Source organism: Martes martes, assembly GCF_963455335.1.
Source record: "Martes martes genome assembly, chromosome: 11".
Taxonomy (NCBI): domain Eukaryota; kingdom Metazoa; phylum Chordata; class Mammalia; order Carnivora; family Mustelidae; genus Martes; species Martes martes.
This window is the reverse complement of record NC_137899.1, coordinates 22,601,808-22,627,267: the sequence shown is the minus strand read 5'-3', so window position 1 is coordinate 22,627,267 and position 25,460 is coordinate 22,601,808. Positions and strand designations below refer to the sequence as shown.

General features: G+C 41.7%; 1 protein-coding gene across 1 annotated transcript in view; it reads left to right on the top strand.

Annotated features, from left to right (window-relative positions):
- LHFPL3 (LHFPL tetraspan subfamily member 3) overlaps positions 1-25,210 on the top strand; it is a gene marked incomplete at both ends in the record, with an annotated part of 380,935 nt that extends 355,725 nt beyond the window's left edge. Inside the window, one exon of the mRNA XM_080818185.1 lies at positions 24,873-25,210. Coding sequence (XP_080674311.1) covers positions 24,873-25,210 — 338 coding nt within the window. The remainder of the gene's footprint in view (positions 1-24,872) is intronic.
- Between the last annotated feature and the right edge of the window lie 250 nt (positions 25,211-25,460).

Sequence of the window (25,460 nt, the reverse complement as noted above, 5' to 3'; positions counted from 1 at the left end):
AATAAAATATCAGACTACAGCAGGCCTCCCAAATCCCCTGGGATCAGCTGAACTCTGCATTCATTCCCCAATCTCCTTCAGTCCTTGGCTGTAAAGTCTTTTCATCCCTTGCTGCCATGCTCCCCTCTGCACCCCAGGAGGACCACCAGTCAGTGTCTTCAGGCATATTCCCCATCCCCTACAAGTGAGGACCATGTAAGATCTACAGGCTGTGGAGAATCAGTTAGAGCTGCCTTGAGTCCTCTTGAACTCAGTAGGCTACACCATCCCTTCATTTTCTCCGCTCCCTTCCCAATATTGTCTCAAAGATGATCAGCAAAGAAAATACTGGCCGGGGGACACCTGGGTGGCTCAGTGGGTTAAGCCTCTGCCTTCAGCTCAGGTTATGATCCCAGGGTCCTGGGATTGAGCCCTCGGGCTCTCTGCTCAGCAGGGAGCCTGTCTCCTCGTCTCTCTTTGCCTGCCTCTCTGCCTACTCATGATCTCTCTCTCTCTCTCTCTCTCTCTGTGTCAAATAAATAAATAAAATCTTAAAAAAAAAAACAAACCGATCCCCTCTGTTTTTGGCTTTCCTTTTAGCCTATCAGAAGTTTCCATAATTTCTCTAACCGCCCAACCTCCTTGACCGAGGCCAGGATTGGTAGAGCCCCTGGGTTTGTGAGGAAATCAGTCAGGGTCTTCACCCTTTACACATTGCCCGTGAATCTCTCCTTCTCCTGATTCCACCAACATGAAGGGCTTTCCACTCCTGCCCTGGGGTGAGGGAAGTGGATGTGAATCCTTACATGGTATTATTGCGAGCACTATCGGGTCATCTGTACTTGGTCCATTGGTTAACTCTGAAAGTTGAAAATGTCTGAACTATCTTTATGTTAACATGACTTGCAAATGTGTTTTGGTCTTGGGTCACACGGTATATTTGTTTATATTTCCTTCTTCTATGGGTGACTCAAAGGAGAGTATCGTTAGCATAGAAATTAATGGGTTGACTTTTCTTACATTCCATCAGCTGTTTAGGTTCATGCCATGTTTAATTTACAGAATTTGATCTCTTGTTTTTACCTTTTTGTCTTGCATTATTTGATTTTATTATGTCCTCCTTTTCTCCCCCCAGACTTCCATTGTATTCTCTATCCTGTTAAATCCCTTTTTTCCTAGAGCATTCCATCCCCCCTATCCAATTTGCACCTGTTTATCCCCAGGCCTGCAGCATATTCAGTAACATGAATCACTCTTTATTGCTCTTTTGGTGTAGATCTACTGTTTCAGGAATCCTATGCCTTCCTCTTTCTTTCTTTACACTCTTATTTTGCTGGAGTATGTCCTCAAATAACTCCTAATAATAGATGTGTGGGTGGTAAACCTTGAATCTTTGTATGCCTGTAAAGGTCTTTACTCTTCTCCCATTTGATTAATAATTTGTCTGGGTGTGGAATTTTGGGGTGAAAATCCTTTTTCCTTTATAAGGAATTGCCATTTTATTTTCAAGCATCCAGGTGTTGCTGATAAGCCCAAAGTCAGTCTGATTCTTCTCTTTGTTGAACTTTTTTCTCTTTGGAAACTATTAACATTTACTTCTTCATCTTTGGCATTCTACAGTTTTACAAGGGTATGCGTTACCTAATTTCACTCATTCTTCTCAACATTTAGTGAGGTTTTTTTTTTTAATCCAAAAATTCACATTTTCTGTGATATATATAGAGAAAAACAGAGACAGACAGAGGAATATTATTCAGCCATAAAAAAAGAATGAGATCTTGCTTTTTCCAACAATATGAATAGACCTATTCAAAATAAATAAGTCAAACTGAGAAAGACAAATACCAAATGATTTCACTCATATTTGGAATAAAAAACAAAACAAAACAAAACAAAACAAATGAGTAACAAAAATGTTGAACAAGACCTCTAAGTACAGAGAACAAACTGATGGTTGCCAGAGGGATGGGGGTGGGGGGATGGGAAAAATGGGTGAAGGGGAATGGGAGGTACAGGCTTCCAGTTACAGAATGAATAAATCACAAGAATAAAGGGCACAGCATAGGGAATGTATCAATGATAGATACTCAAATTAAAAAACTTAAATATAAATAAAAGACAGAATTAGAAAAAAGAACAACTATTTTGATTTTAAGACAATTTTGTTAAATTTACCTATATGTCAGAAAATTATGAAATACACTACATTTAAGAAATATGGATTGTGGGGCACCTGGGTGGCTCAGTCAATTAAGCATCCAACTCTTGTTTTCCATTGATATCATGATCTCAGGGTCGTGGGATTGAGCCCCACATTGAGCTCCAGATTCAGTGCACAGTCTGCTTGAGATTCTCTTTCTCTGCTCCCTCTACCCCTCCCCTCATTCACACTCTTTCTCTAAATAAATAATTAGCTAATAAATAAAATATTTTTTAAAAGAAATATAGATTTGAACATTTGAATAAAAGATTCTCTCCAGAAAAAAGAAAATTTACATCTTTCAGCTTTGGGAAATTCTATATTTCTGTATACAAACTTCTGTTTGTTCTGACTCCTTGGAGGGCATCCCTTTCTCACTCTTTAGAGTATATTAACTAGAAATTTCTGTGTGTGTATGGGGGAACAGGAGGATTGTGTTGTTTTCCTTTCTAATTTCTTTTCCCTGCTTAATTTTTTATTCCTTTAAATGTCATATTTTTCTGCTTATTTTTCTTATTCTCACTTATCTCACAGGCTCTCCTCCAATATCTGTTAATCCTTAATTTTCTATTCAAAATTCAGAATGAGGCAAAAACAAGCTCATTGGAAACCCTGCATATCTGAATAGGGCTTACTAATGGGTGAACTTCACTTACAGATAAGCAGACAATAAATTGGCCTTCAAAAGAAGAAACAAAAATACAAAGCAGGCCATTCTTTTCTCTTAAAGCCAATTCCCATAGTGTTGCCTCAGTTCTTCCCAGACAATTAGTTCAGTTTCGTTAGAGAAAAGTCTCCAATTAGTTTTCCTGGGACATAAATTCCTGATGGGCATTATGCACCTAGGTAGGGAATGGGCCAACTGTTCCAGATAGATACCTTCAATTCACTCCTATTTTCTCTGTCATGTCTCATCCTTGTTCCTGCCTTTTCTAGTTTCCTGGCAGGATCCTTCCTCAGCCGTGGTCCTTTCATCTCATGTTTGAAGATGTGGCTGCTTCCAGCTTGTTGACTCATTCCCTCTCCTCCATCTGCTCCATGGTTCTGTATAATCCTGGAGGGTTTCAGCTGCCAATAACAACTCTCCCCTTCATCTACTGTCTTGTTTGTTTGGGGATTATCTTTTCTCCTGTATTGTGAATTTAATGAGAGTCTCAGAACAATGAAATAAACATATATCATCAGTCTATTGTCTTGAAAAGAAAAACTTAGGCCTGTAGGTTTTGATATAAAGACTCTTTCCATTTGTTCTAGATCTTTTTTTTTTTTTTTTTTTAGCTTCTAGTATCTATTTAATTTCCAAGTTGTTTTTTGGGTCATCTCATCTTTTTATTGTTCATTTCTGGTCCTTTCAAATGAAGATGTAGCTTTTTAAAATCCCAACTTGGATGAATTTATTTAGGCTCTTTATCACCAAATTGATGTTTGTAAGTATTCTATGGACTCAGATGATCTATTCTGTTTGGAGGGTAAAATTCTATAAATGTCAATTAACTTGACCTTGTTGATTATGTTATTCAAATCCTTTGGTTTATTTATTTTTAGACTATTTTATCTGTCAAATTCTGAAAGAAGTTTATTAAAATCTCCCACTGTAATTTTATCATTTTGTCTTCAAATTTTTAGCAAATTATGCCTTATCTGTTGCTGACTCTGTTTGTACATAACTTTGTTATGGCTTATTTTTCTCTTGGATTTCATCTTTGGTAGTATATAAACTACTTCTTGTCCCGTTCAACACTTTTAACTTTGAATTCTCATACTCCTGCTTACTGCGTTTGCATGAACTAAGTTTATCTTTGCCCATGCCCTTATTTTTTATCTTTCTTTGTCACTTTATTTTAACTGTGATTCTTGCTGACATATAGATATTTGTCTAACTGAATATGATAATGTATTTTGATAGGGAAATGCAGACTTTTCACCTTTACTGTGATAACTGATAGTCTTTGTGTTATTCCTTCCACTTATTTTTTAGACTTAATATTCAACATCCTTTATTTTTGTTCCCCTTCACTGACTTTTCTTTACAGGTGCTTCTCAGTTTTTTCCCCCTTCGGTGGGAGAGCATGGCTAGAGGGGGCTGAGTTCAGGCATTTCCCTTCTCCCCGGTTGATCAGGTTCTGATAAAATCCTGGTAGCCTGGGCTCTGGTAAAACAGATTCCCTTGAGGGCAGGCCTTGTTAAGAAGAACTGAATGCTCCAGCGTATTTCAAAATGGTTCCTGTTTCCCTCCCCCTGCTGGAAGCATGAGGGGGCTTTTCTCCCATCTTTGCTGTGAGGACCTGGCAGAACTCCAGGAGGTAAGAGTCTCTCGACCGAGCTACAACTGGGTCCCCTGGAGTTTTTAACTCCTGGACCTGTCCACACTGAGCCTCCAGCAACTCATCAAACACAGGTCAGCTGTCCAGCCCCAGCCCTGGTTCCCAAGGAGATTTCTGCTCCGGTAAGTTGGACACTCTGGACCCCCCTATCCGTCTCTCCAATTGTGAGGCCAGCGATTGCCCTGTGACCTCGCTTCCCTGACAGATCTCTGAGAGGTTTTTAGTTTGTTCAGTTTTTTTACTTATATTTAGGATGAGGTCACTTCCAGGCTCCTTGTGTGAGTGACCAGAAACTGGCCGTTCCTGTCCTTATTTTTCTGGCTTGGCTAGTTCTCTCTTCACGGCATTTTTTCCTTTGTTTGTTTGCCCCATTGATTTGGAAGTACTAAGGCATCGTTTTCAGTTCTGCCAAGGTTTACCTTCTCCCCCAAACAGGTATAGTCACACTTGTCTTTCTCTAGTCACATGTCAGAATTAAAAGTGTCCTCCCACCTCTTTTCTTGGCCTACTCTGCCCACATTCCCCAAAGATGGAATGTTTAGGCTGTGACAACTTCTTCCTACCTCCAGTACCCCTCTGGACGGTAGTGGCCTGAAACGGGTTCCTACCAACTCTTCCTTTCCCAACTCTGTGTTCAGAGACACCACCTTGAGAGCTTGAAATTGGCCATGAATGGAGCATTTGCACCCTGAAAACTGGCAAGCGCTACAAAGCCAGGCTTTGGATCTTCTTTCTCATTTTTCCATAGGGTGAGTCATTAATCATTTACCAGCATACCACTGCATTTCTGCTTCCGCTAAAGTGTGTGGGTTTTGCTGGACTGCTGCAAAATTTTAGTTCAGGGCTATTATCTACCCTTTTGGTATATATATATATACATACATATATATATATATATATGTTTGTTTTTCAAAACTCTGTACCATGCACTAACTAATTGGTTTAACTAATCTGTTTTTGCTGTCATTGTTGTGGTCCCTTTCTGTGTGGGACCTTAAAAGATTTTCTTTTTAATCTGAGGAATTTATAAATTTCACCAAGATAGAGCGAGGTATATAATTTTTTGTTCCTTAATCCCACCTGAGTCTTGGTAACTGTTTTTAATCTAAAAACTTACCTTCTCCTGAGAAAATTCTCTCTTTTAAAAAAAAATGTATTTCTCTATATATTCCTTTCTTTCTTTCCCTGGAGCTCTTAATACAGCCGTCCCCTTCCCCACAGTTTGGCTGCCAGCAGTCAACTGTGGTCTCTAAACAGACAATCCTCCTTCTAACAAATCATCAGAGGGTCGACTGTAGCCAAACACTATGTCGCAATGCCTCCGCCATTCACCTCATCACATAGACATTTCATTATCTCACATCCTCACAAGAAGAAGGGTGAATACGGGACAATCAATTATTTTGAGAGAGAAAGAGAGACCACATTCACATTACTTTTATTACATCATACTGTTATAACCTTCCTGTATTTATTATTAGTTGTTGTGAATCTTTTACTGTGCCCAATTTAGACATTAAACTTTCTCATGGGTATGTGGGTATAGGAAAACACAGTATACAGAGGGCTCACGCATCCACTGGGGGGTTGGGAAACAGTATCCCCCATAGGTAAGGGGGGAAAAGCAGGGACTACTGTATTTCCATTTTAAGTCTCTAGCCTCCAGATCTCTTGTCTTTTCCCTCATGTCCTTGGGATTTTGTTCTTTTCTGTCAATTGTTCTAAAGGGTCTTTCAAACCCTCTTTCAGTTCTCAGGAACAGGTTTCTTTTCTTCTTCTTTTTAAATTGAGGACGTCTTAGATATTCTAGCTGCCTCTCCTCAAGGAGCACCAACACTCCATAGCATGCTGTCCCATTGTTTTGTTCAGCTCTGTGGCAGTAGGGGGTCCCCAGATCCAGTTCAACTTTGCCTTCTTGCCTTGTGTCACTGATTCCCCCTTACAGACACTGTCTTTTCTTTTGCCTCCGTATGGTTTATTGACCTTCGGTCCTCAGGACTTCGAGGTTCCCTAGGCCATGATGTTGAACATGAAATCTTCTTTGGCTTTTGTCAGCTGCTGAGCAGTCGAGCCGGCAGGTCCTACACAGAGGCAGGAAGGAGACCCGTGTGGGAACAAGCAGTGGTCCTCTCTCTGCAGGCGCTGGGAACAGCTCGTCTCTCCTCCAGGAGGTCTGGCAGTTCCTCTCTGGAGCACATTCAGCACATGCGCACAGGGCTCTGCCTGTCCAGCCCTCAAGGAGGAGGAAATTTGGAGGCTTCACACTACAGTTCTCTCTGCTGTTCCTTAACACCGTGGAGAGCAAAGACCTTAACCCTCCGGGTTAAGGCCTCCAGGCTCTTCTGCCGCCTCATTTTTCCCATTGTGTTTTCAGAGGAGGAATGAGTGGGGGATGTGTTCTCAGGCCTCTGTCTCCTCGTACATTTTTTTGGTGGCAAAGCAGTTGACAATGTCATAGGCCTACAATCTGACCTGTTTCAAGGTTATAGTAATCATTACCCGCGATCAGACGAAAGCAATGGCGGGCATGGTACTTGTCAGTATGTAGAACATTCTAGGATATCAGTTGTTGCCAACTAGGGATAGCACTAGCGGACGAACCAGGCAGGGTCATCACTCATAGGGAGGCCTCGTCAAGGACACTGCTGCGTTGGATCTGGCTTTAGTCTGTGACTCAGCATCCCAAGGGATGGTAAGAGTGGTGGTGGTGGTAAGCTGGTGGTAAGAGAATCACCACCAGCACCTGTGCCAATTGTCAGAGCTGGACAAGTGGGCGAGGAGGCAATATTCTCCGTTTCCTGACCGTCGAGGTCCCACATCCAAGATCATGCATCCATGATGTAGTTCATTCTCCAGGTGGAAGCAGAGCTCAAATTTAAGTTGAGTAAAGATCGCATCCTAGTACCACATCATTTGACGATGTATGAGTGGATGCTGTTAGGGAGGTAAAATGTAGGTATTAACTATTCCCTGGAAGCCGGTGTTCAGGTTGGTGTGGCATAGCTTACAAAATACCCTCTGGTAGCCTCCTCTCCTCAATTAGGAGAAAGGTCATCATTGGTCAGCTGTGTGGGTGATGTATGTCTTGGTAACGACATTTCAATGATCAGCGTCGATGTTACTATCATCCCAGACTAAGTGACCCAGCCATGATTCTTGTTCTTGGCAACATCTTAAAAAAAAAAAAAAAAATTTAAACTGGTAGATATGAGTAGTGGCCGTTGTCCCGGGCATAGGGGGTGAGCGATGGCAGCTACGAGGTTCAGTGTACACTGATACACGATGCAGACCAGTACCCTGGTTTCTCGGTGCAGGATGAGGAGAAAGCAAAAAAGAAGCTGTAGCTCTTCATTCTCCATTTGACACCAAGCACTCAACCTCCCGGGGGGTCCCAGAGGAACAGGGATGTCATCCCTCACGCGTGTCCAAAGCACTATCTCCAGTCAAACCCAGGATCTGGAAGTGACCACAGACGGATGGAGACCTATGTCCATGCTCCATTAGGCTTAACACAGTCTAGACCACACCACTTCCCAGGGTGTGTAGGGTTCGGTCAGGGAAGAGCCAGTAGCGTAGGTTTTCTAACCAGCTCTTCCACAAAAATATATTCTATCCCATTTAGAACTGTATCAACCAGAGATGAGTAAAATAAACACTACCTCCCAGCCAGGTGTGGAAACTTCCTGGTTACATCGGACATGCACAATTGGGATCTGGTCAGAACCAAGAGGATGAACGAGCCTCCCATCCAGAAGAGAGGAGTCTGTAATAGAGCAGCAAGTGATACCCCAGGAAGACCAGCCTGTCACAGCCACATGCCATCTGGAACCTCCAGGAACCTCAGTGGCCTTAAGGAATTTAACCATCTGTGATACAGGTCCTTCTAGGACCACCAAGAGAATGTTCCTCCCCTCCCTCTGACACATGAAGAGTGTTAGGTACAGAGCTATGCCTTTTTCATTTTCTCTGAGACCGATTTTTTGTTTATTTAGATTTTTCAGTACACTGGCTCCATCCTGGCTTAGAAAAGACATTGTGACTTCTCCTCTGATTTCATCTGCATGACTGAAAAAATGTCCCGCAGAGTGTAAGGAGCCAGTGTGATCCCTTACCCAAGGCAGGAAAGGGGATGCATAAAAGGAGAAGAGGTGAGGTTTGGGGGGACACAGTTGCCCATGACTACCAGCCCAGCCAATCCAAACCAACCAAGAGTGATCTACAACCACGAAATGCTGCTGACTTCCAGAAAATACAAAGAAGGAAATCCAGATGGACATCAGAGAGACCAAAAGACCTAGGATATGTCCAAAATAAAAGGGAAGAGGAGAGCAGAAGTGCGAGTGCCTAGAACTCTTTTCCCCTCACTGTCGAGGGCCAGCCTGGAGGGCTAGCAGAAATGACCAAACACCTATCACCATGCCAGAAGGCCCAAGAGTGAGGTTCTGGTCAGCTTTCATAGCCCACGGATCACTTCACATTTCTGGGTAGGATTCTAGGATCTGGCACTAAAGAAGGTATGAGGTGTCCTCTTCCAAAATATAGGAACGGTAAGTCATTTTCCCTGTTATGTGGGCTCTTTCAAGGAAACGTATCTCTCACTCTGGAAACATCTAGGGTTGGTATCAGTTGTTGTCTATACTACAGTAGAAGAGGTGGGTGACACACCATGCTACTGATGGTACAGGGACCTTGAGTTTGAATCTTACTGTAATAGGACAGAGACATCCCCAGACCTCCTTCTGCTGGAGACTAAATCAAGTTCACATTTCTTTTGCTGAAATTATTACCTTTTTAAAAATCTCTTTTGTCTCCCTGGTAATTATAAGTTCTGCATATTTCTATTTTGATACTAGTTACCTTCCTATTCTTAAGTTATATTTAAACCTATATTTGAATATTTATATGCTGTAATTAAATAGACATGCCAGACACTGTTTTACTTTCCTCCTCCAAATCTTAGCCTTCTGTCTCCCATCCTCTTCCACATCTTAGATCTGGTTGAAAGAACAGTGGTCAGAAAAAAGAAAACAATCTTAAATTTGAGATTCCAAGGCATAGCTTGGAAGTTCAAAATTATATGTTCATTTACACTGGGCACCCTATGTCTCCCTTTGTCCTCACTTGATTATTCATTACAGCAATTAAACTGGGTAACTTTTTGATTCCAAGTCCCTTGACAAGGGGAATGAGATTTGTTTTAATCACCAGTATCCCCAGACCGGCGACATAAATAATACTTACCTGACTGGAGAGCCTGTTTGCCAAGGATACGTAAAATTGCTTTATGTCTGGCCATTCAAAAAACGGCATTCGTAAGACTCTCATCAGCCACTGACAAGAACTCCCTCAGCTGGGAATATATTGCTCTAAAGTTCAACAACAACAAAAATCGATGAAGTTCCTACGTTTAGTTTACTGAGATTTTGCTGCCAGTTATTTCTAGGGATGTCATTTTGACAATTCAGAATGCCAGTACCTTGAGATAAATTGGTCCATTTCTTAATGTTCATGGGAACTCCAGTATTGTCCCACCACAAGACAATTTCTCAGCAATAGCCTTCTAGTGACGCACTGCAATACAGATATTGGTGAGTCCAATTTTTGCATTCCTTCCAACCTACTTGGTCCTTACCTGTAGACTGTACTTAATGAAGTCACAGTCCTGTCTTCGCCAGATTAGGTACATCAGTCTCACCGGTTCTTAGGTGAATCTGCTTCTCCTTTAGCATTCTAATTTTACTGTTGGAGAAAACCCATTTGTCTTCCTGGAATAGGAAAAATTAAACATTATAGCTGTAAAGGTGTGAGAGATGGAACAGCAGGCAGAACACCCAAGGTGTCAATCCTGGCACTTTACTCAATACCTGTGACATTTTTCAAGTTATTTAAGATCTCCCTTCTTGGTTCATCTTTTATAAAATGGGGATATTAACAGTACCTACTTCCTAGGGATGTAAATGCAGTTTCAATGAGTTGATTCGTATAAGAGAGTATTTGGCACAAGTATTCGATAATGTTTGCTCTCATTTGTACATTATCAGAATACTGTAGGAAAATGAAGGCACTACCAGCTTTTGCTCCAATTCCTCTGGAAGATCTTTTTCTTCAAAACAGTTCACACTATTAATTTCACTGGGGATTCTAGACTCTCAGAAGCCTAAATGATGACTGTGGCTTTATAGGAAAATAATACTATCATTAGGTCCAGAGATCAGCACTCATCACATGGGAGTCATGGGTAAGAATTGAGATATTGAGCTCATCCTCCATACTAGACCCATAACGAACTCCATGCAACTAATTCTGGACCTCTCAGTGTGTTGCTTGTCTTCGTGAAGGTACGTTCAGAGGTGTGAAGGTTGGGCCACAGGTTGACTATATCAGTACCTGAAGAGAAGGGAACAGAACACATATGTACTCATACTCAAACTTCCAAATGCATCACATGTCAGAAGTTCCAGGAGGATTTTATTTAGCTCTGTCCCTCTGCAGATACCCCAGTGTTGGGTGTTGACCACCCACATTTTAAGAAGGAATGGAGGCAATATATATATAGTCTCTGGTGATGGTCTCTGCAGGGCTGGAGCTGTTGAGATGGCTTTGTTTGTGCAGTTTAGATGAGCTTAGCGAGATAGCTTGCTCTAACCACAACAGGAAGCCAGTGCTGAAAGGGTGAAAATTGGGACAAGCAAGACTGATCTTACCTTGAGCCACTACTGGGACTAGCCAGTGGCTTAAAGGATTACAAAGTTAGGCTTGATTCAAGCAGGAGGTAATGTCCAAGGCAGAGAGTGGGCAAACAGTGGATTGGGTCCTGCAGCTAGAAGGCCCATAGGTCAAGGCTTCTCTGAATATCACTTGCTTTGGTCAAGGCAATCCACCTTCTTGGAACATAACTCAAGTTTGCCTTTTACGACATAAGAAAGAGAGTTCACATACAGAGCCAAACAAAATATCAGGACTCAAGACAAGCAGACTGAAAATACGATCCCATGTTGACCCCAACAAGAAATCGTAAAGCTAATCAGGAAGCCAAGACAGAACCACGTCAACAGGCTGAGGAGCCCCAGCAGGGATCCATGGAAGGCCAGCTGGGAGAGGCATGGGTGCTCAGGTGCATCCCGTAGAACAGATCTCCAGCTGACTCTATGTACCTTTCTGTGGACCCGGGTGACTACAAATCCAAAGACCAGAACAAGAGTACAGCAACACACTGTTATGTGTCATATTACATGGTAGGTAGAATAATGCCTCCCAAAGATGTCTGCACACCAGCCCTTGGAAGCTATGAATATGTTCGGTTACATGGAAAAGGGGAATGCAGTTTGTGGACACAATTAAGTTTGCTGATCATCTGACCTTATCATGGGGAGATTATCCAGGTTGGCCTAATCTAATCATGTGAATTCTTGAAACTAGAAGGAGAGGAAGTAAACCAGAGCATCAGAGAGGTGGTACACAAAAAATGACTCAACTCGCCATTGCTGACCTTGGAGATGGACAGGTGCCAGGAGCCAAGGAATGCTGGCAGTCATTTGAAGATGGAAAAAAGAAGAAAGTGAATGGTCTCGTAGAGCCTCCAGAAGGAATGCAGCCCTACAATACCTTGATTGTAGCCCAGTCAGACCCTTAGCAGAATTCTCATCTACAGAACTATGATACATTCACATCATTTTAAGCCACTAGGTTGTCAGTGATGATTTGTTGCAGTAACAGTGGAAAACAAATGCACATTATGGCAAAGGGAATGTTTAGAGCACCATTGACCCTGGAATCAGCCAAACCATCACTTGTCTCAAACGATATTCCTTCTATATAAGAAAGTGACTTCTCCTTGAAGAACACAATACCTTGAAGAGGGGGGAGCAGGCTTGTTGGAGGGGGAAGAATGTGTGTTCATCTTGACTCCCTGGAGCTGGGCACAAATCAAGATAGGGACCAGACCCAAGCCTGGATCACAGCCATTTTAGACTGTTCTCAATTTCCATTCAGGAATGTGAAGTTCTGCCCATGGTCATATATTTGTCTCCAACAAGAACTAGTATCTCCTACTCTTGTCTGGGCAAACAGGTAACTGCTCTTCTAGATACAGATAGTGGTAATAGAAAAAAATAAAAAAAGAAGAACAAGAAAATTCTTCAGTGAAACATATTAGAACAAGGGTACCATCCTGTCACTTTATTAAGTGTTTCTAACTAGCAGAGTCTATCAGTAATTCACAGGGCCATCATCCCAGAGCTTAAAATGCTTTAGATCATCACAGTACTATAATTCCATTGGCAAACCCCAGCCTCAGTTGGAAGAGTAGCAGATGCATCACAACTAATTTTTTGCATTCCCAGAAGGAACCTGGAGCCTGTGGATAAAGGATGTAAGTACAGAGCCCTGAGGGGAGGAAAGAGCCCCAAGGGCAGAGAGCAAAAGCCCAAGCTCCTGCTCAGGTTCTAGAACTTACCCTCAGCCCTGCCTGCGGCCACTCTGTGGCACCCAAGTTCAAAGCATTTCTCTGGCAGCTTAAGACTGGGTTAAATTTCATTTTAGTCAAGGGAAGTCATCGTTCTGATTCAAGCATTGTTCTAATGTCACACTGGTCAAGGTTTTATCTGTAAACTTTTGGCTACTGCTTTCAGAATTTGAAGTTGAAAGATGCGTGAAAATTTTTTGACAGAACATTTAACACGCTGACTTCTTTTACCCTCTCTCGACCCGGTTTTTGTCCTACACTTCTTTTGATACCTACTGCCAATTCCAATTCAGTTTCTCTGGGGAGCTTCTTGTTCCCAGGAAGTAGCATTCTCTATAAATACATAGATTACCGGACGGTCTTGCCATAGATCGGTTGAAGCCTAACACATCTCAAATTATTGATTTTCCAAAGTCTGGATAATTTGTTTTGAAGGAGCAGCAAAGAAAATGGAAGGCTAAAAGCACACTTTAAGGAAAATCTGCTGGGAAAAGGGAAAAAGAAATAAAGAGGGGGGAAAGGGGAATTTAAACAATTTGCCACAGTTGTCTTTTTCTTTAGATTTTTGTTGGTTTAAGTGTCATAAATCAGTTGCTCTGAGTCCACAGAACCTTGATCTCTTAAGCAGGCAAGGGGTGAGGGGATGGGAGGGCAGAAGTGACACTGAAGAGAAGCAGAATGGATGCAAGGAACAGTCAGCTCGCAGATTTTGTTACCCAGAGCCCCAGCATGCTGCTCTGCCCTTTTTTTTTTCTTTCTTTCTTTTTTTAAGATTTTATTTATTCATTTGACAGACAGAGATCACAAGTAGGCAGAGAGGCAGGCAGAGAGAGAGAGAGAAAGGAAAGCAGGCTCCCTGCTGAGCAGAGAGCCCGATGTGGGGCTCGATCCCAGGACCCTGAGATCATGACCTAAGCTGAAGGCAGGGGCTTAACCCACTGAGCCACCCAGGTGCCCCTACTCGGCCCTTTCCAGTGTGGCAGAAAAGTAATTCAGTGCCTGGTCTAGATCATGTCTGTCCTGAATGATATTGTGAGTCCTTTCTACAAAGAGAATGACTGCAGTCTATAGCGAATACAACCCTTCTTCCACTGTGTAAGGATGAGGACTGGTGCAGAGGGATATATAGATAAAGAAAGACAGGGAGGTAAGTAAGTAGGTAGGTAGGTAGGCAGATAGATAAATTGATTTATAGATAGATAGATAGATAATCATTAAACTGAAAAAGCACAGCCTGGGAATCTATTAGAAGTGTATAAATGTGTGCATCTGATCACCCCTTGGAAGTCAGTTCCACCCTTCCAAAGGATGGGTATCTTTCTTGAACTTGGTTCTCCTTTGGACATTTTTGGCATGCAATATTTAGCTTTCCCATGTGTTTCCTTTGAACAACTCGTTTTTGCCATTTGAAGTTTCTAAAACATTAAAATGTTACTTAAGGAGAAAAAAAGCAAAAGTGAGCAAACAGACTCATAAATACAGATAACAAATAGGTGGTTATGGGGAGGGGGGCGAAATGGGGAAAGGGGATTAAGAGGTGCAAACTTCCAGTTATAAAATAAGTAAGTCATGGTGACATAAAGTACAATATGAGGAATATAGTCAGTAATATTGTAGTATCTGTGTATGGTGACAGATGGTAACTTCACTTATCATAATGAGCATTTTCTAATGTATATAAATGTCAAATCACTATGTACACATGAAACTCATATAATATTGTATGTTGACTGCACTGAAATTTTTTTAAAAACCCAGAAACATAAAAAAGTGAGTGAGCTGTATAAAAGAAAAGCTTGCCACTGCTTCCAAATTTTGTCTCAGGAAAAGTGTGTAGAAACAGGCATTGGGAGAAGCTTGGGAGAGCTCATCCTCAGTGAGAAGGAATTTCGTTGCTCCTCAAGTTACCCCTTGTGCTAAGGAATGATTGGCAGGAGACCCCTGACCTCGTCCAATGGCAGCCAACAGTGACCTTGCCTGAGTCCCATGGTGAGTCAGGCGGAGAGCAAGCGTTCCACCCTCTGCACCTGCTATGCGGGAAGACAGGAGTCAGCTTGGGAAGCATTTCTCCAAGCTCGTTACTTCCCGTAATATATGTAGGCATGGAGCATCAGTGAGTACAAACTGATTCCTAACTATGAGTAATGCAAGGGAAAGAGTAGGTAGCATTCAGTGATCTCCACTGGCCTCCTTGTCTCACGGATAAAATAGCCACCACACAACGAGCCACATGGGAAACGACTGCCCGGGTCATTTTCGGTCTGTGGCTCCAGCAGATTTTGCTGAGAAAATGGTGATATATATGTACAGCAAAGGGTTCTGTTCATATGGCCACGTGGAGAAAGAGAATCTTTTCTTTAGACCCTATGTCTGAAATGCAGTGTAGATTTGAGCACATGAAAAATGTTGCCTGAGCCAAGGGCTTTCCTGCAAACAAAGAAACAAAAACAATTTCAGACATGTTCGTGAACTGCCGGCCCTTTAATGAACGTGTTCATTAAAACAATGTGTCTATTAAAAGCCAGAGATGTTACTCAGAAACCTCAAAAGAACCTAATAGATTAGTATCTTTATTTTTACCTGAAGGAGATAATTATGTTACAGGCAAGTAACCATGTGTAAATTAAGAAGGTACATATGTATTCCTAGACATGTATATATAGGGATACACATAATCTCGAAAGGAATATAAGAACATAAAAGAATGTTCTTAAAGAACATATAGAAATGTCTGGCTGACACATAGGCAATTTAAAATATCAAGCCAAAAAAATCAAGCCAAAAAATCAGGGCGAATTTTCTTGTGAAATGTGTATAAATCCAAATATACGTGTATTTATGTAGTAAAACCTCATTAATTCCCATTCCATGCATGTAGACTTTATAATTACTCTAATGCTCTTGGCACTGTATATAAGATGAAATACTGATTAGGTGAAATAGTAGTGTAAACAAAAGAAATATTTATACATATAAAAGCTCACAGTTTCTAAGTATCATTTTAGTAGTAGCTCTTATACTCCAAGAATAAATGTCTAATTATAAACACCATGTTAAGCACTGCCAAGATTCTGTAAGTGTTCTCAGTACTAAAACCAATGCAATGCTCTATAGTGATTTCACGTGCATTATTACTGTTAATAAGGAAAGGGTAATAGCAAAGTTGGTGTTCAAAGCATGGATTCCAAAACTGGCCTGATTCAAATCTGGCTGTCCCTTTTGTGAGCTTTGTGTGACCTTCAGCAAGCTATTTGAAAGTTCTGCACCTCAGCTTCCTCATATATAAAACAGAAAAGAATGTTGGTGTTGACAGAGAAGCAATGAATGACAGCCCTCTGTCCCTCTCCCCTGCAACGGACTGGATTTTTATGTCTTCCCAAGATTCATAGGTTGAAACCCTAATCCCAGTGTGATGGTGTGATGCTGTGAGGAGGTGGGACATTTAAGAGGTAATTAGGTCATGGGCGTGGAGCTGGTGTGGATGATGAGTGCCTGTGTAAGAAGGGGCAGAGAGCGCACTACGTTTCTCTCCACCCTGTGAGGATACGAGCCAGTTATACCCAAGCCAGAAGAGGGTGCTCCCCACAACCCAGCCATGCTGGCTCTCTAATCAAAGACTTCTAGTCTCCCAAACTGGGGGACCCTCCTCAGCTCTGAACCCACTGAGAAAGAGTGGCAGCAGGAAACCAAAATATCCCCTTTATTATGAGAAAGATTAGGCTGCTGAAATGACTGTGGGTCGCTCGGCCAAAAGGACTTCGTCCTAAGCTGCATCCTCAGAATTACGCCTCTTACCTTCCTACTACAAGATAGCCCTGGAAAAGCAAGCCCTCCCTGTGTTAATCCCCAGCGCAGGGGAGTGGAACACGGGCCTTGTGTAATCAAGCAGCTCCTTAGGTAAGGTCAGGAAGGCGCTGGGCCCCTGTGCCCAGATTTTCCTCCAGGAAATCACTCCATCTCCATGGAGAGGAATAGGTGTGGGACAAATGGCCAGGAGTGTTTTAGGGAGAATCCCTCTTTGTGGAAACCGAAAAAGCCAGGACCATGTGCTCTCATGTTTCTCTTGGCTTTGAGAATTAAATGAGATGATGAGCCCTCGACCCCACTCATGGGGAGTATAAATAATTAGCTATTGTGATGTGCATTATTCTTAACTACGTCACTATCAGGCGTTTAAGAAATTTGGTTGGATCCAAGATACATGTCAAGAGCCGTCTAGTGGACATTCTATAGATCCGAACTGCCTTGGGTTTTTAAGTTCTCCATTCTGATTTGTGTTACACTTGGTTATTAAGGTTCAAAATTTGGGTAAATTAGTAGGTGATGTGGTACCATTAATGGTGTTTCCTCCTGTCTGGCACCCTATTCTAGAAGAGCTTTTTCTCCACTCTGTAGCTCCTAAGTGCAGGTGTGGGCAGACTCCTGATTAGCCCCTTTCAGCAGTGCCCGGGGCGCACGGCTGATTCAGCACAAGGTACAGATAGATGTATGGCTCTTCGCTCCGGCAATTAGGGCTGAGCATCTAGGCAGCATAAAGGAGCTTTTACCCTCATCACACACCCCTGACTCTTGTCTTCTGAGAGCCCAGTGTTTATTCGCACTTTCTCTTCCCCTGCTTTCTAAGGGATTCGGTACTTTTTGTGCTATGACCTCAAGGTGAGTGCTCCTAAAATTATACTGGGTTTAAAACCGAAATTTATCAGGATCCCTTTTGTTTTCTCCACCGGACTCTAACCCACAGTATTGCATGTCCTGGGTTACCTAGCAACTCGGTTGTCCAGAGGTAGACTGAAGCATAAACATAGTACCTTCTCCAGCTGTAGAAATACTGCAGCTCTGGTTTGTTGGCTAATGAAGAAGCTGTGGGACGGGGCCCTGCTTTCCCAGGTGTTCAGAGTGACAATCACATGAAAGTTCCCTCGCCCACTGCGGTGGCTCGGCCGGCATCAGGTCCTTCCATGAGCTCATGCCTGAGTAATTGATGGAGTTAAGTGAGTGGAGGTTCGTTTTTTCACCATGTTCTCCGTGACTGCTTCAGCAACACCAGGCAATTTATCATGTTCTTTGTGCAACAGTGCGTGGACTTTTTAAAGGATGAATTTAGACGTTCTCTTCCTGTCCGAAAATACACAAAAATAAAATAAGCCATTCTCAGGTTCAAAGTCCTGATTAGGAGAGTTGGACCAGCCGCGCCGACATGCCCACGTGACCCACAGCCTAGACCCCCTCACCACCCCACCCCACCCTCGTTGCTTTTCTTCTCTTGCTTAATTTTACTTTGGAGAAAGACCCAATTAAAAAGCACTGGTGGGTTTTTCTAAGGACGTTTCCTTCGCAGAGCTTATGTTCCACTCTTTGGCCAGAAAACTGGCAGAGCAATTAGCAGCTCTAGGAAGTTTCTAGTTGTTTGTGTACTGTTTCAGAAGAACCCACTGTGGGCATCAGCAGCCTTCAGACAGAGGGTTCTTGGAGAATGTGAATCCTTCCTAACCGTTTGGAATACACTTAAAATTGAAATCAACAGTACTGTCCTCACAAGGATGTCTTTATGTTCTAAGTTAGAAGATGCCATGACAGCATACCGTAAGGGCACAGATTTCTCTCTGTCATTGTTCTCCACTTACCTCCACCTTGTGAGCTCTTTAACATTCAAAAATGTTCTCTGATACACTTGCGCAAAACCTGCTGCTGAAATAAAGGAATCTATCGCTCCAAGTTACTTAGTCATTTCCTAGGTGACATTCTAATAAGAAACCCATTTGGGGATAATAGTCCAATTGGAACTAATTCTCCATGTATTCCTCGTGATCAGGAAATAGCATATGCAAATTAATCAAATGTTCCGGTGCCTTGTGTATTCTAATGTTTAGTATAGTGATTCCGCTACATCTTCTAGGATGATCAATTTGTAAAGCATTAGAAATAATTATAAAACCAAGAGGAGTATTATTTAATTTTTCATTGACTGAGACATTAGCTTAGGATCTTTCAGGTACTGCTTGGGATTAGGAACAGCTGTTGGTTTCCACTGGCTATACGCATTGTGCAGGTTAATAAAGTTCTGGTTAATCGGATGCCAGAAAACAGAATTTATTATAGCACTCAAGCATTCATGCAGAATATAATAATACCTTTCCAAAGAAACTAACGGGGCCTAAACTATTTTAATGGCTTCAATTAATCTTAAATACACTATAACTTTGGGGGGACTGTGCATTTCAAAAATAGCCAAGTAGGGAAAGTATGGATTAGAGGAGAAGAAAATGTATATTTTGACAATACATTGTCAGAAACTAAAATTTTTGTTATGTAATGGTCATGTGGAAGCACAGCTTTCAAAATGATAGAATTTACTTATTTATTTTTATTTTTGGTTTATTTTTTTAATTTTATTTTTTCAGTGTTCCCAGATTCACTGTTTATGCACCACACCCACTGCTCCATGCGATACGTCCCCTCCATAATATCAACCATCAGGCTCACCCAACTCCTTACCCCCTGCCCCTCCAAAACCCTCAGTTTGTTTCTCAGAGTCCATAGTCTCTCATGGTTCATCTCCCCCTCCGATTTTCCCCAACCCACTTTTCCTTTCCTTCTCCTAATGTCCTCCATGTTATTCCTTATGCTCCACAAGTGAGTGAAACCATATGATAATTGATTCTCTCTTCTTGACATATTTCTCTCAGCATAATCTCCTCTAGTCCCGTCCATGTTGATACAAAAGTTGGATATTCATCCTTTCCGATGGAGGCATAATACTCCATTGTATATATGGACCGTATCTTCTTTATCCATTCTTCCATTGAAGAGCATCTTGGCTCTTTCCACAGTTTGGTGACTCAAAAAATGGGCAGAAGACCTCAGCAGACACTAATCCAAAGAAGACCTGCAAATGGCTAACAGACACACGAAAAAATGTTCATCATCATTAGCCATCAGGGATATTCAAATTAAAACCACATTGAGATACCACCTTACACCAGTTAGAATGGCCAAAATTAACAAGACCATTAACAGCAAGTGTTGGAGAGGTTGTGGAGAAAGGGGAACCCTCTTACACTTTTGTTGGTGGGAATGCAAGTTGGTGCAGCCACTATGGAAAACAGTGTGGAGATTCCTTAAGAAATGAAAAATAGAGCTACCCTGTAACCTGAAATTGCACTACTGGGTATTTACCCCAAAGATACAGATGTAGTGAAAAGAAGGGCCATCTGTACCCCAGTGTTCATAGCAGCAATGGCTACAGTTGCCAAACTGTGGAAAGAGCCAAGATGCCCTTATTTATTTATTTTTAAAAGACATTTAAAAGAAAAAAATTTTTTTAAGATTTTATTTGACAGAGACAAGTGAGAGAGGGAACACAAGCAGGGGCAGTGGGAGAAGGAGAAGCAGACTCCCTGCTGAACAGGGAGTCTGATGTGGGGCTCAATCCCAGGACCCTGGGATCATGACCTGAGCAAAGGCAGACGCTTAACCAACTGAGCCACCCAGGCACCCCAGCATAGGATTTATTTATTTAAAAATTGGATTTGAGGGCACCTGGGTGGCTCAGTCGGTTAAGCATCTGACTTTTGGTTTCAGCTCAGGTCACAATCTCAGGTCCTGAGATCAAGCCCTGCATCAGGCTCTGCACTCAGTGCAGTGTCTACCTGTCCCTCTCCCTCTACTCCTATCCCCCCATTCGTGCTTGCTTGGGTGTGCACACGAGCGTACTCTTCTTTCTCTGCCTTAAATGCATAAATAATATCTTTTTTAAAAATTGGATTTTAATCACAGATTTCACTTAGCAAATTTTAAAAGCTTTCAAATACAATTGAGCTTCATTTTTATTACTCTATTATACGACCATCCAGATTTTCAGAACAGATACATTAGAAGAAGACCAAATGTTTTACTTTAAGAGAAGGCCAACAAGAAGTCAGTGGGGCATCCAAGACCTAGTCCAATGTCCTGTGGCCTACAGGATACCTGCTATGGAGTGCCCTTCCTGGGGGGAGACCTAAACATTTTCCCCAGAGGTCCAGAGCCTGACCCTGTCAGCCCAGGCTTTATCCTCACATTTCTCTGAACAGCTACTCCCTTAGCCTATTGCAAATAAGAATTGCATTTTAAAGGTTCTGTTTTTGGAACTTTGAGCCAAATACCCATTGCATAAAATGAAGCACAATGACATATCTTCTATCTTATTAGATTCATCTCTTAAAATTTGATTAAGGAAATCCTATCCTTTGAAGATAGGTAGCAATGAGAGAACCCCTCCTACTCTCCTGTGGTTTTAGTTTCAGATTATTAATTCTACCCCTATTTTTATCTTAATTTGTAACTGGGAGTTTCTAGAAATGGAAAATTTTTTAAAGATTTTATTTATTTATTTATTTGACAGAGAGATCACAAGTAGGCAGAGAGGCAGGCAGAGAGAAAGGAGGAAGCAGACTCCCCGCTGAGCAGAGAGCCCGATGCGGGGCTCGATCCCAGAACCCTGGGATCATGACCTGAGCCGAAGGCAGAGGCTTTAACCCACTGAGCCACCCAGGCACCCCTAGAAATGGAAATTTTAAGATTGTCTACTGTCAGTGTAGAAAGACCTTGAGAAAAGATGTCTTTATCAATGTCACCATTCCACAAACATCCTGTTCCAGGGAATTGGCCTGCAGTGTCCAGTAACCTGCCCAAACCTGTGTCACTTAGTGACTTCTGTTAAGTTTCGCTAAAGCTATAAGTAATATAGTGTCATTCTCCAAGTGATTCCCATTCATAAAGGAAAAATACTTGCTTTCTTTTTTTCTGTGTCAGAAAGTACTTTTCTCATACATAAACATTATTTAATGTGTAAAACATTTAGAATATTTTTAAACTCTTCCAAGTAATATAGCATTTTTAGAGGAGATTTTTCTCAACTGTGGTTTGGATTCAAGCATCTTGTGTGCCTTTCCAAATAAAGTTAATTTTTGCTCATGGAAACCATATATTTTTTTTAAATACACAGATCATCATTGCTAGAAAGACCTTGGAGAAAAAGTTGGTATTGTGAGTGCTAGGAGATACAGAAGGAGTGGGAATTTGAAATATTTTGAAAGCATCAACTTTTTTCTAATTGTTCTGAGTACTTGTAATCTGTTGTCTGATCATAACAAAATTGTCTCCATTGAATGTCCCATTTTAAAGATGAATCTGTAACTAGATTTGTAATCTTGGGCAGTTGTGATATTGACTTCTATAAACTATATTTTTGAGTATACTGTCAAGGTATTATAATTCATTTATTCATTTTATTTCCCCATTCAAAATATTTTAGTGCTAGCTATCTACAAGGCACTGTTTTAGGTGCTAAGAGTATGGTGGTTTACCTAAGTTTCCTTCCTCAGAAAGCTTACAGTCTGTTAATTGAAATTCTTGTAAATAAGTAACAAATGTAAAAATGTACAAAAATTCTAAGTAGGTACAGTCAGAAGCTACAGGGAATTTGAGAAGGCAATATTGTAGGTCAAGAAGAATTTGAAATGGCTTGCTTTGTGGATGGTGTTGGATTTGACTTGATCATTGAGAGGGATTTAAGAGTGGACCATTTAGGGACAATGGTGGCAAATACTCAAGGCAGAAGAAAAAAGAGAATGATCCCAAAACTTGGTGCATAGGCAGGGAGTCAAGTGTGGCTCAACCCAAGTGAAATGGAGAGTCTAAAGGGGAGGGAGACTGGGAAAGTAAGTGGGGGCTGGATTGTGGAGACTTTGGAGACCTAAGATGTCTTCAGCACTAGGGGGGAGAGGGTGGAGCCACCAAAAGTTTGGATCATGATGGTCTCAGTGGTCATATGTGATCTGGATTAGAGTGAAGTGAACCGAAGGTAGAGGGAAGTTAGGGTTCCTTTTGAGATATAAGGAGGCATAAAGAAGGATAGTGTCCATGATACCTTCTTATGCAGAGATACTGTACATATACTGTCCTGTAATATAACATGAGACCCTAAATCCAAGTTCTCCCAGGCAGTCTTCCTATATGTCAGCCCTCTTGGTCTCTGTGTTATCCACACCTGCCTGTAGAGTCATGCCCTTGTAAAAAAAATAGGAAATCAGGTGTCCACTGCTGGCTTGTTCAAGAGGTAGCAGCTTGCTGGCTTCAGGAATTGTTTGACCCTGACCATCCCACAACTCTATATTGGTTGTGACATCAGAGTCTTCTTAAGGGGCATGCCCTGGAAACCATCATCTGCCTAGATGCACAGCCCATGCCTCCCTTGCAACCCCAACATGGTCATGTTCTCCATCCCGTTACTGATCTCCGGTTGCTCCTCAAACACCCCAGGCCTCTTTGCAACCCCAGGGCCTTTGTACATGCTGTTGCCTGGAACATCTTTCCCATCAATTTCACAGGTCAATGCCTTGTCTCTTTCTGGCCTTAGTTTAAATGTCACCCCCTCAAGAACCCGTACCGTTACTCTTTATCTAAGCCCTTTGTTTCTTTCCTACCTAGGACTTCAACTTCCAACTGTTTTATTTGCATGTTACTCATTTTTTTTTTTTGCCTCTTTCCCGGCTAAAACATAATTTATACCATGTCTCTTTTCTGAATTAGTGTGTCTTTAGCGCCAAGAACTATGTCTGGCACTCCATAGTAGATCACTAATATGTAACTGTTGAATTAAGGAGTGAATGAATTAATGAATTAGTGAATTAATGAACATACCTGTTCAGAAAGCCCTTTATAACCTAAAACTATCCTCCTTTACTCCTGAATAATTATAAACAGAGTGGCAACAAATGGCCACTTTTCTTCCATAATCTGCCCAGTGACATGGTCTATAAAAAGTGTTCATAGGATTCTCATAGTGATATTTGGGAGACAGAATATAAGTATTCTGCTTAAATTCCCGAATTTTCATTAAAAATTCTGGTACCACACCATATTGCAGTGTTTTTCAGCCTTTTAAAAAGTGAAATAGGGGCACCTGGGTGGCTCAGTGGGTTAAGCTTCTGCCTTCGGCTCAGGTCGTGATCCCAGGGTCCTGGGATCAAATCCCGCATCAGGCTCTCTGCTCAGCAGGGAGCCTGCTTCCCCCTCTCTCTCTGCCTGCCTCTCTGCCTACTTGTGATCTCTGTCTGTCAAATAAATAAATAAAATTTTTTAAAAATTGAAATAGAGATTAGAAAACATCAGGGTGCATTGCATCTGCTAAGTATAGCTTCGAGAATCTTTTCAGTGTGTGTGTGTCTGTAAGGAGGTTCCAATGTGAAATTATTTTTTACCATGACTCAAAGTCAATATACACTGGGTATTTTCCATGTTATCCTAATCCCTTATCTGGCTGCTGTCGAGCTCCTCAAAGCCGGTGTTGAATTGTCATTCCGCAGTGTTATGATTCCTTATGGCTTGTTTGCAGTGGAAGCCTTCCCACAAATGCACACCAAAATTCAATTTTTTAAGTATTTTCTTAGAGATCAACATACCTTAACCTCTCTCGGAATGCTAGGTTTGCAGTAAAGAATGTTCCCAGAGCTGCAGGGCTAGGCAGGAGAAAAACAAACAAACAAACAAACAAAACAAATATTCAGGGTAGGACAGTGGTAAGATTTGCTATTCTTTCAATCAAGAATTTGAGGGGCTCCTGGGTGGCTCAGTGGGTACACATCTGCTGTCAGCTCAAGTCATGATCTCAGGGTCCTGGGATGGAGTCAAGTTCCAGCTCCCGGCTCAGCGGGGCGTCTGCTTCTCCCTATCCCTCTGCTGCTCCCTCCCTGCCGCTCCCCCCTGCATTTGCTCTCTCATGCTCACTCTCAAGTAAGTAAATAAGTATTTTTTTTAACAAGTCAAGAATTTGAAGCAATGATTTGACACACAGTAGCAGTATTTGTTAAAATAACATTTATGTTAACTATTTTTTTTTTCCTTTTCTCTCTCTCTCTCTCAGCTGCCTGCCTTGTGCTTGGCTGCATGATTTTCCCCGATGGCTGGGATTCAGATGAAGTAAAACGGATGTGTGGAGAAAAGACAGACAAGTACACTCTGGGGGCTTGTTCAGTCCGCTGGGCGTACATCCTGGCTATTATTGGGATTTTGGATGCCCTGATCCTTTCGTTTCTGGCGTTTGTGCTTGGTAACCGACAAGACAGCTTGATGGCCGAGGAACTGAAGGCAGAAAACAAAGGTAAGATTGCTTTGGGGAACTCTTCTCTCGATGCCTTGAGCATGTCAAGTCCCAGTGCTTCCCTTATGGGTCTAATTTCTGCATCTTCTAATGCTGTCTAGTTCATAGATGTTCCCTGAGACTCAAGAAATTTTGCACAGTTGAAATACAGTTTACCTTTGAAATACAGTTTGTGTTGAAATACAGTTTACACAATTTACCTTTCTAAGGCTCTCAGTCCATTATTATTTAAATGCATTTTTCCATTTCCAGTTTCTTTTTCCCTCCCTAAGTTAATGGCTATAATGTAACTTTTTTTTTTTGTCTACTTGATTAAATAGTGAGAACATCCTCTCCATGTATTACTGCCGT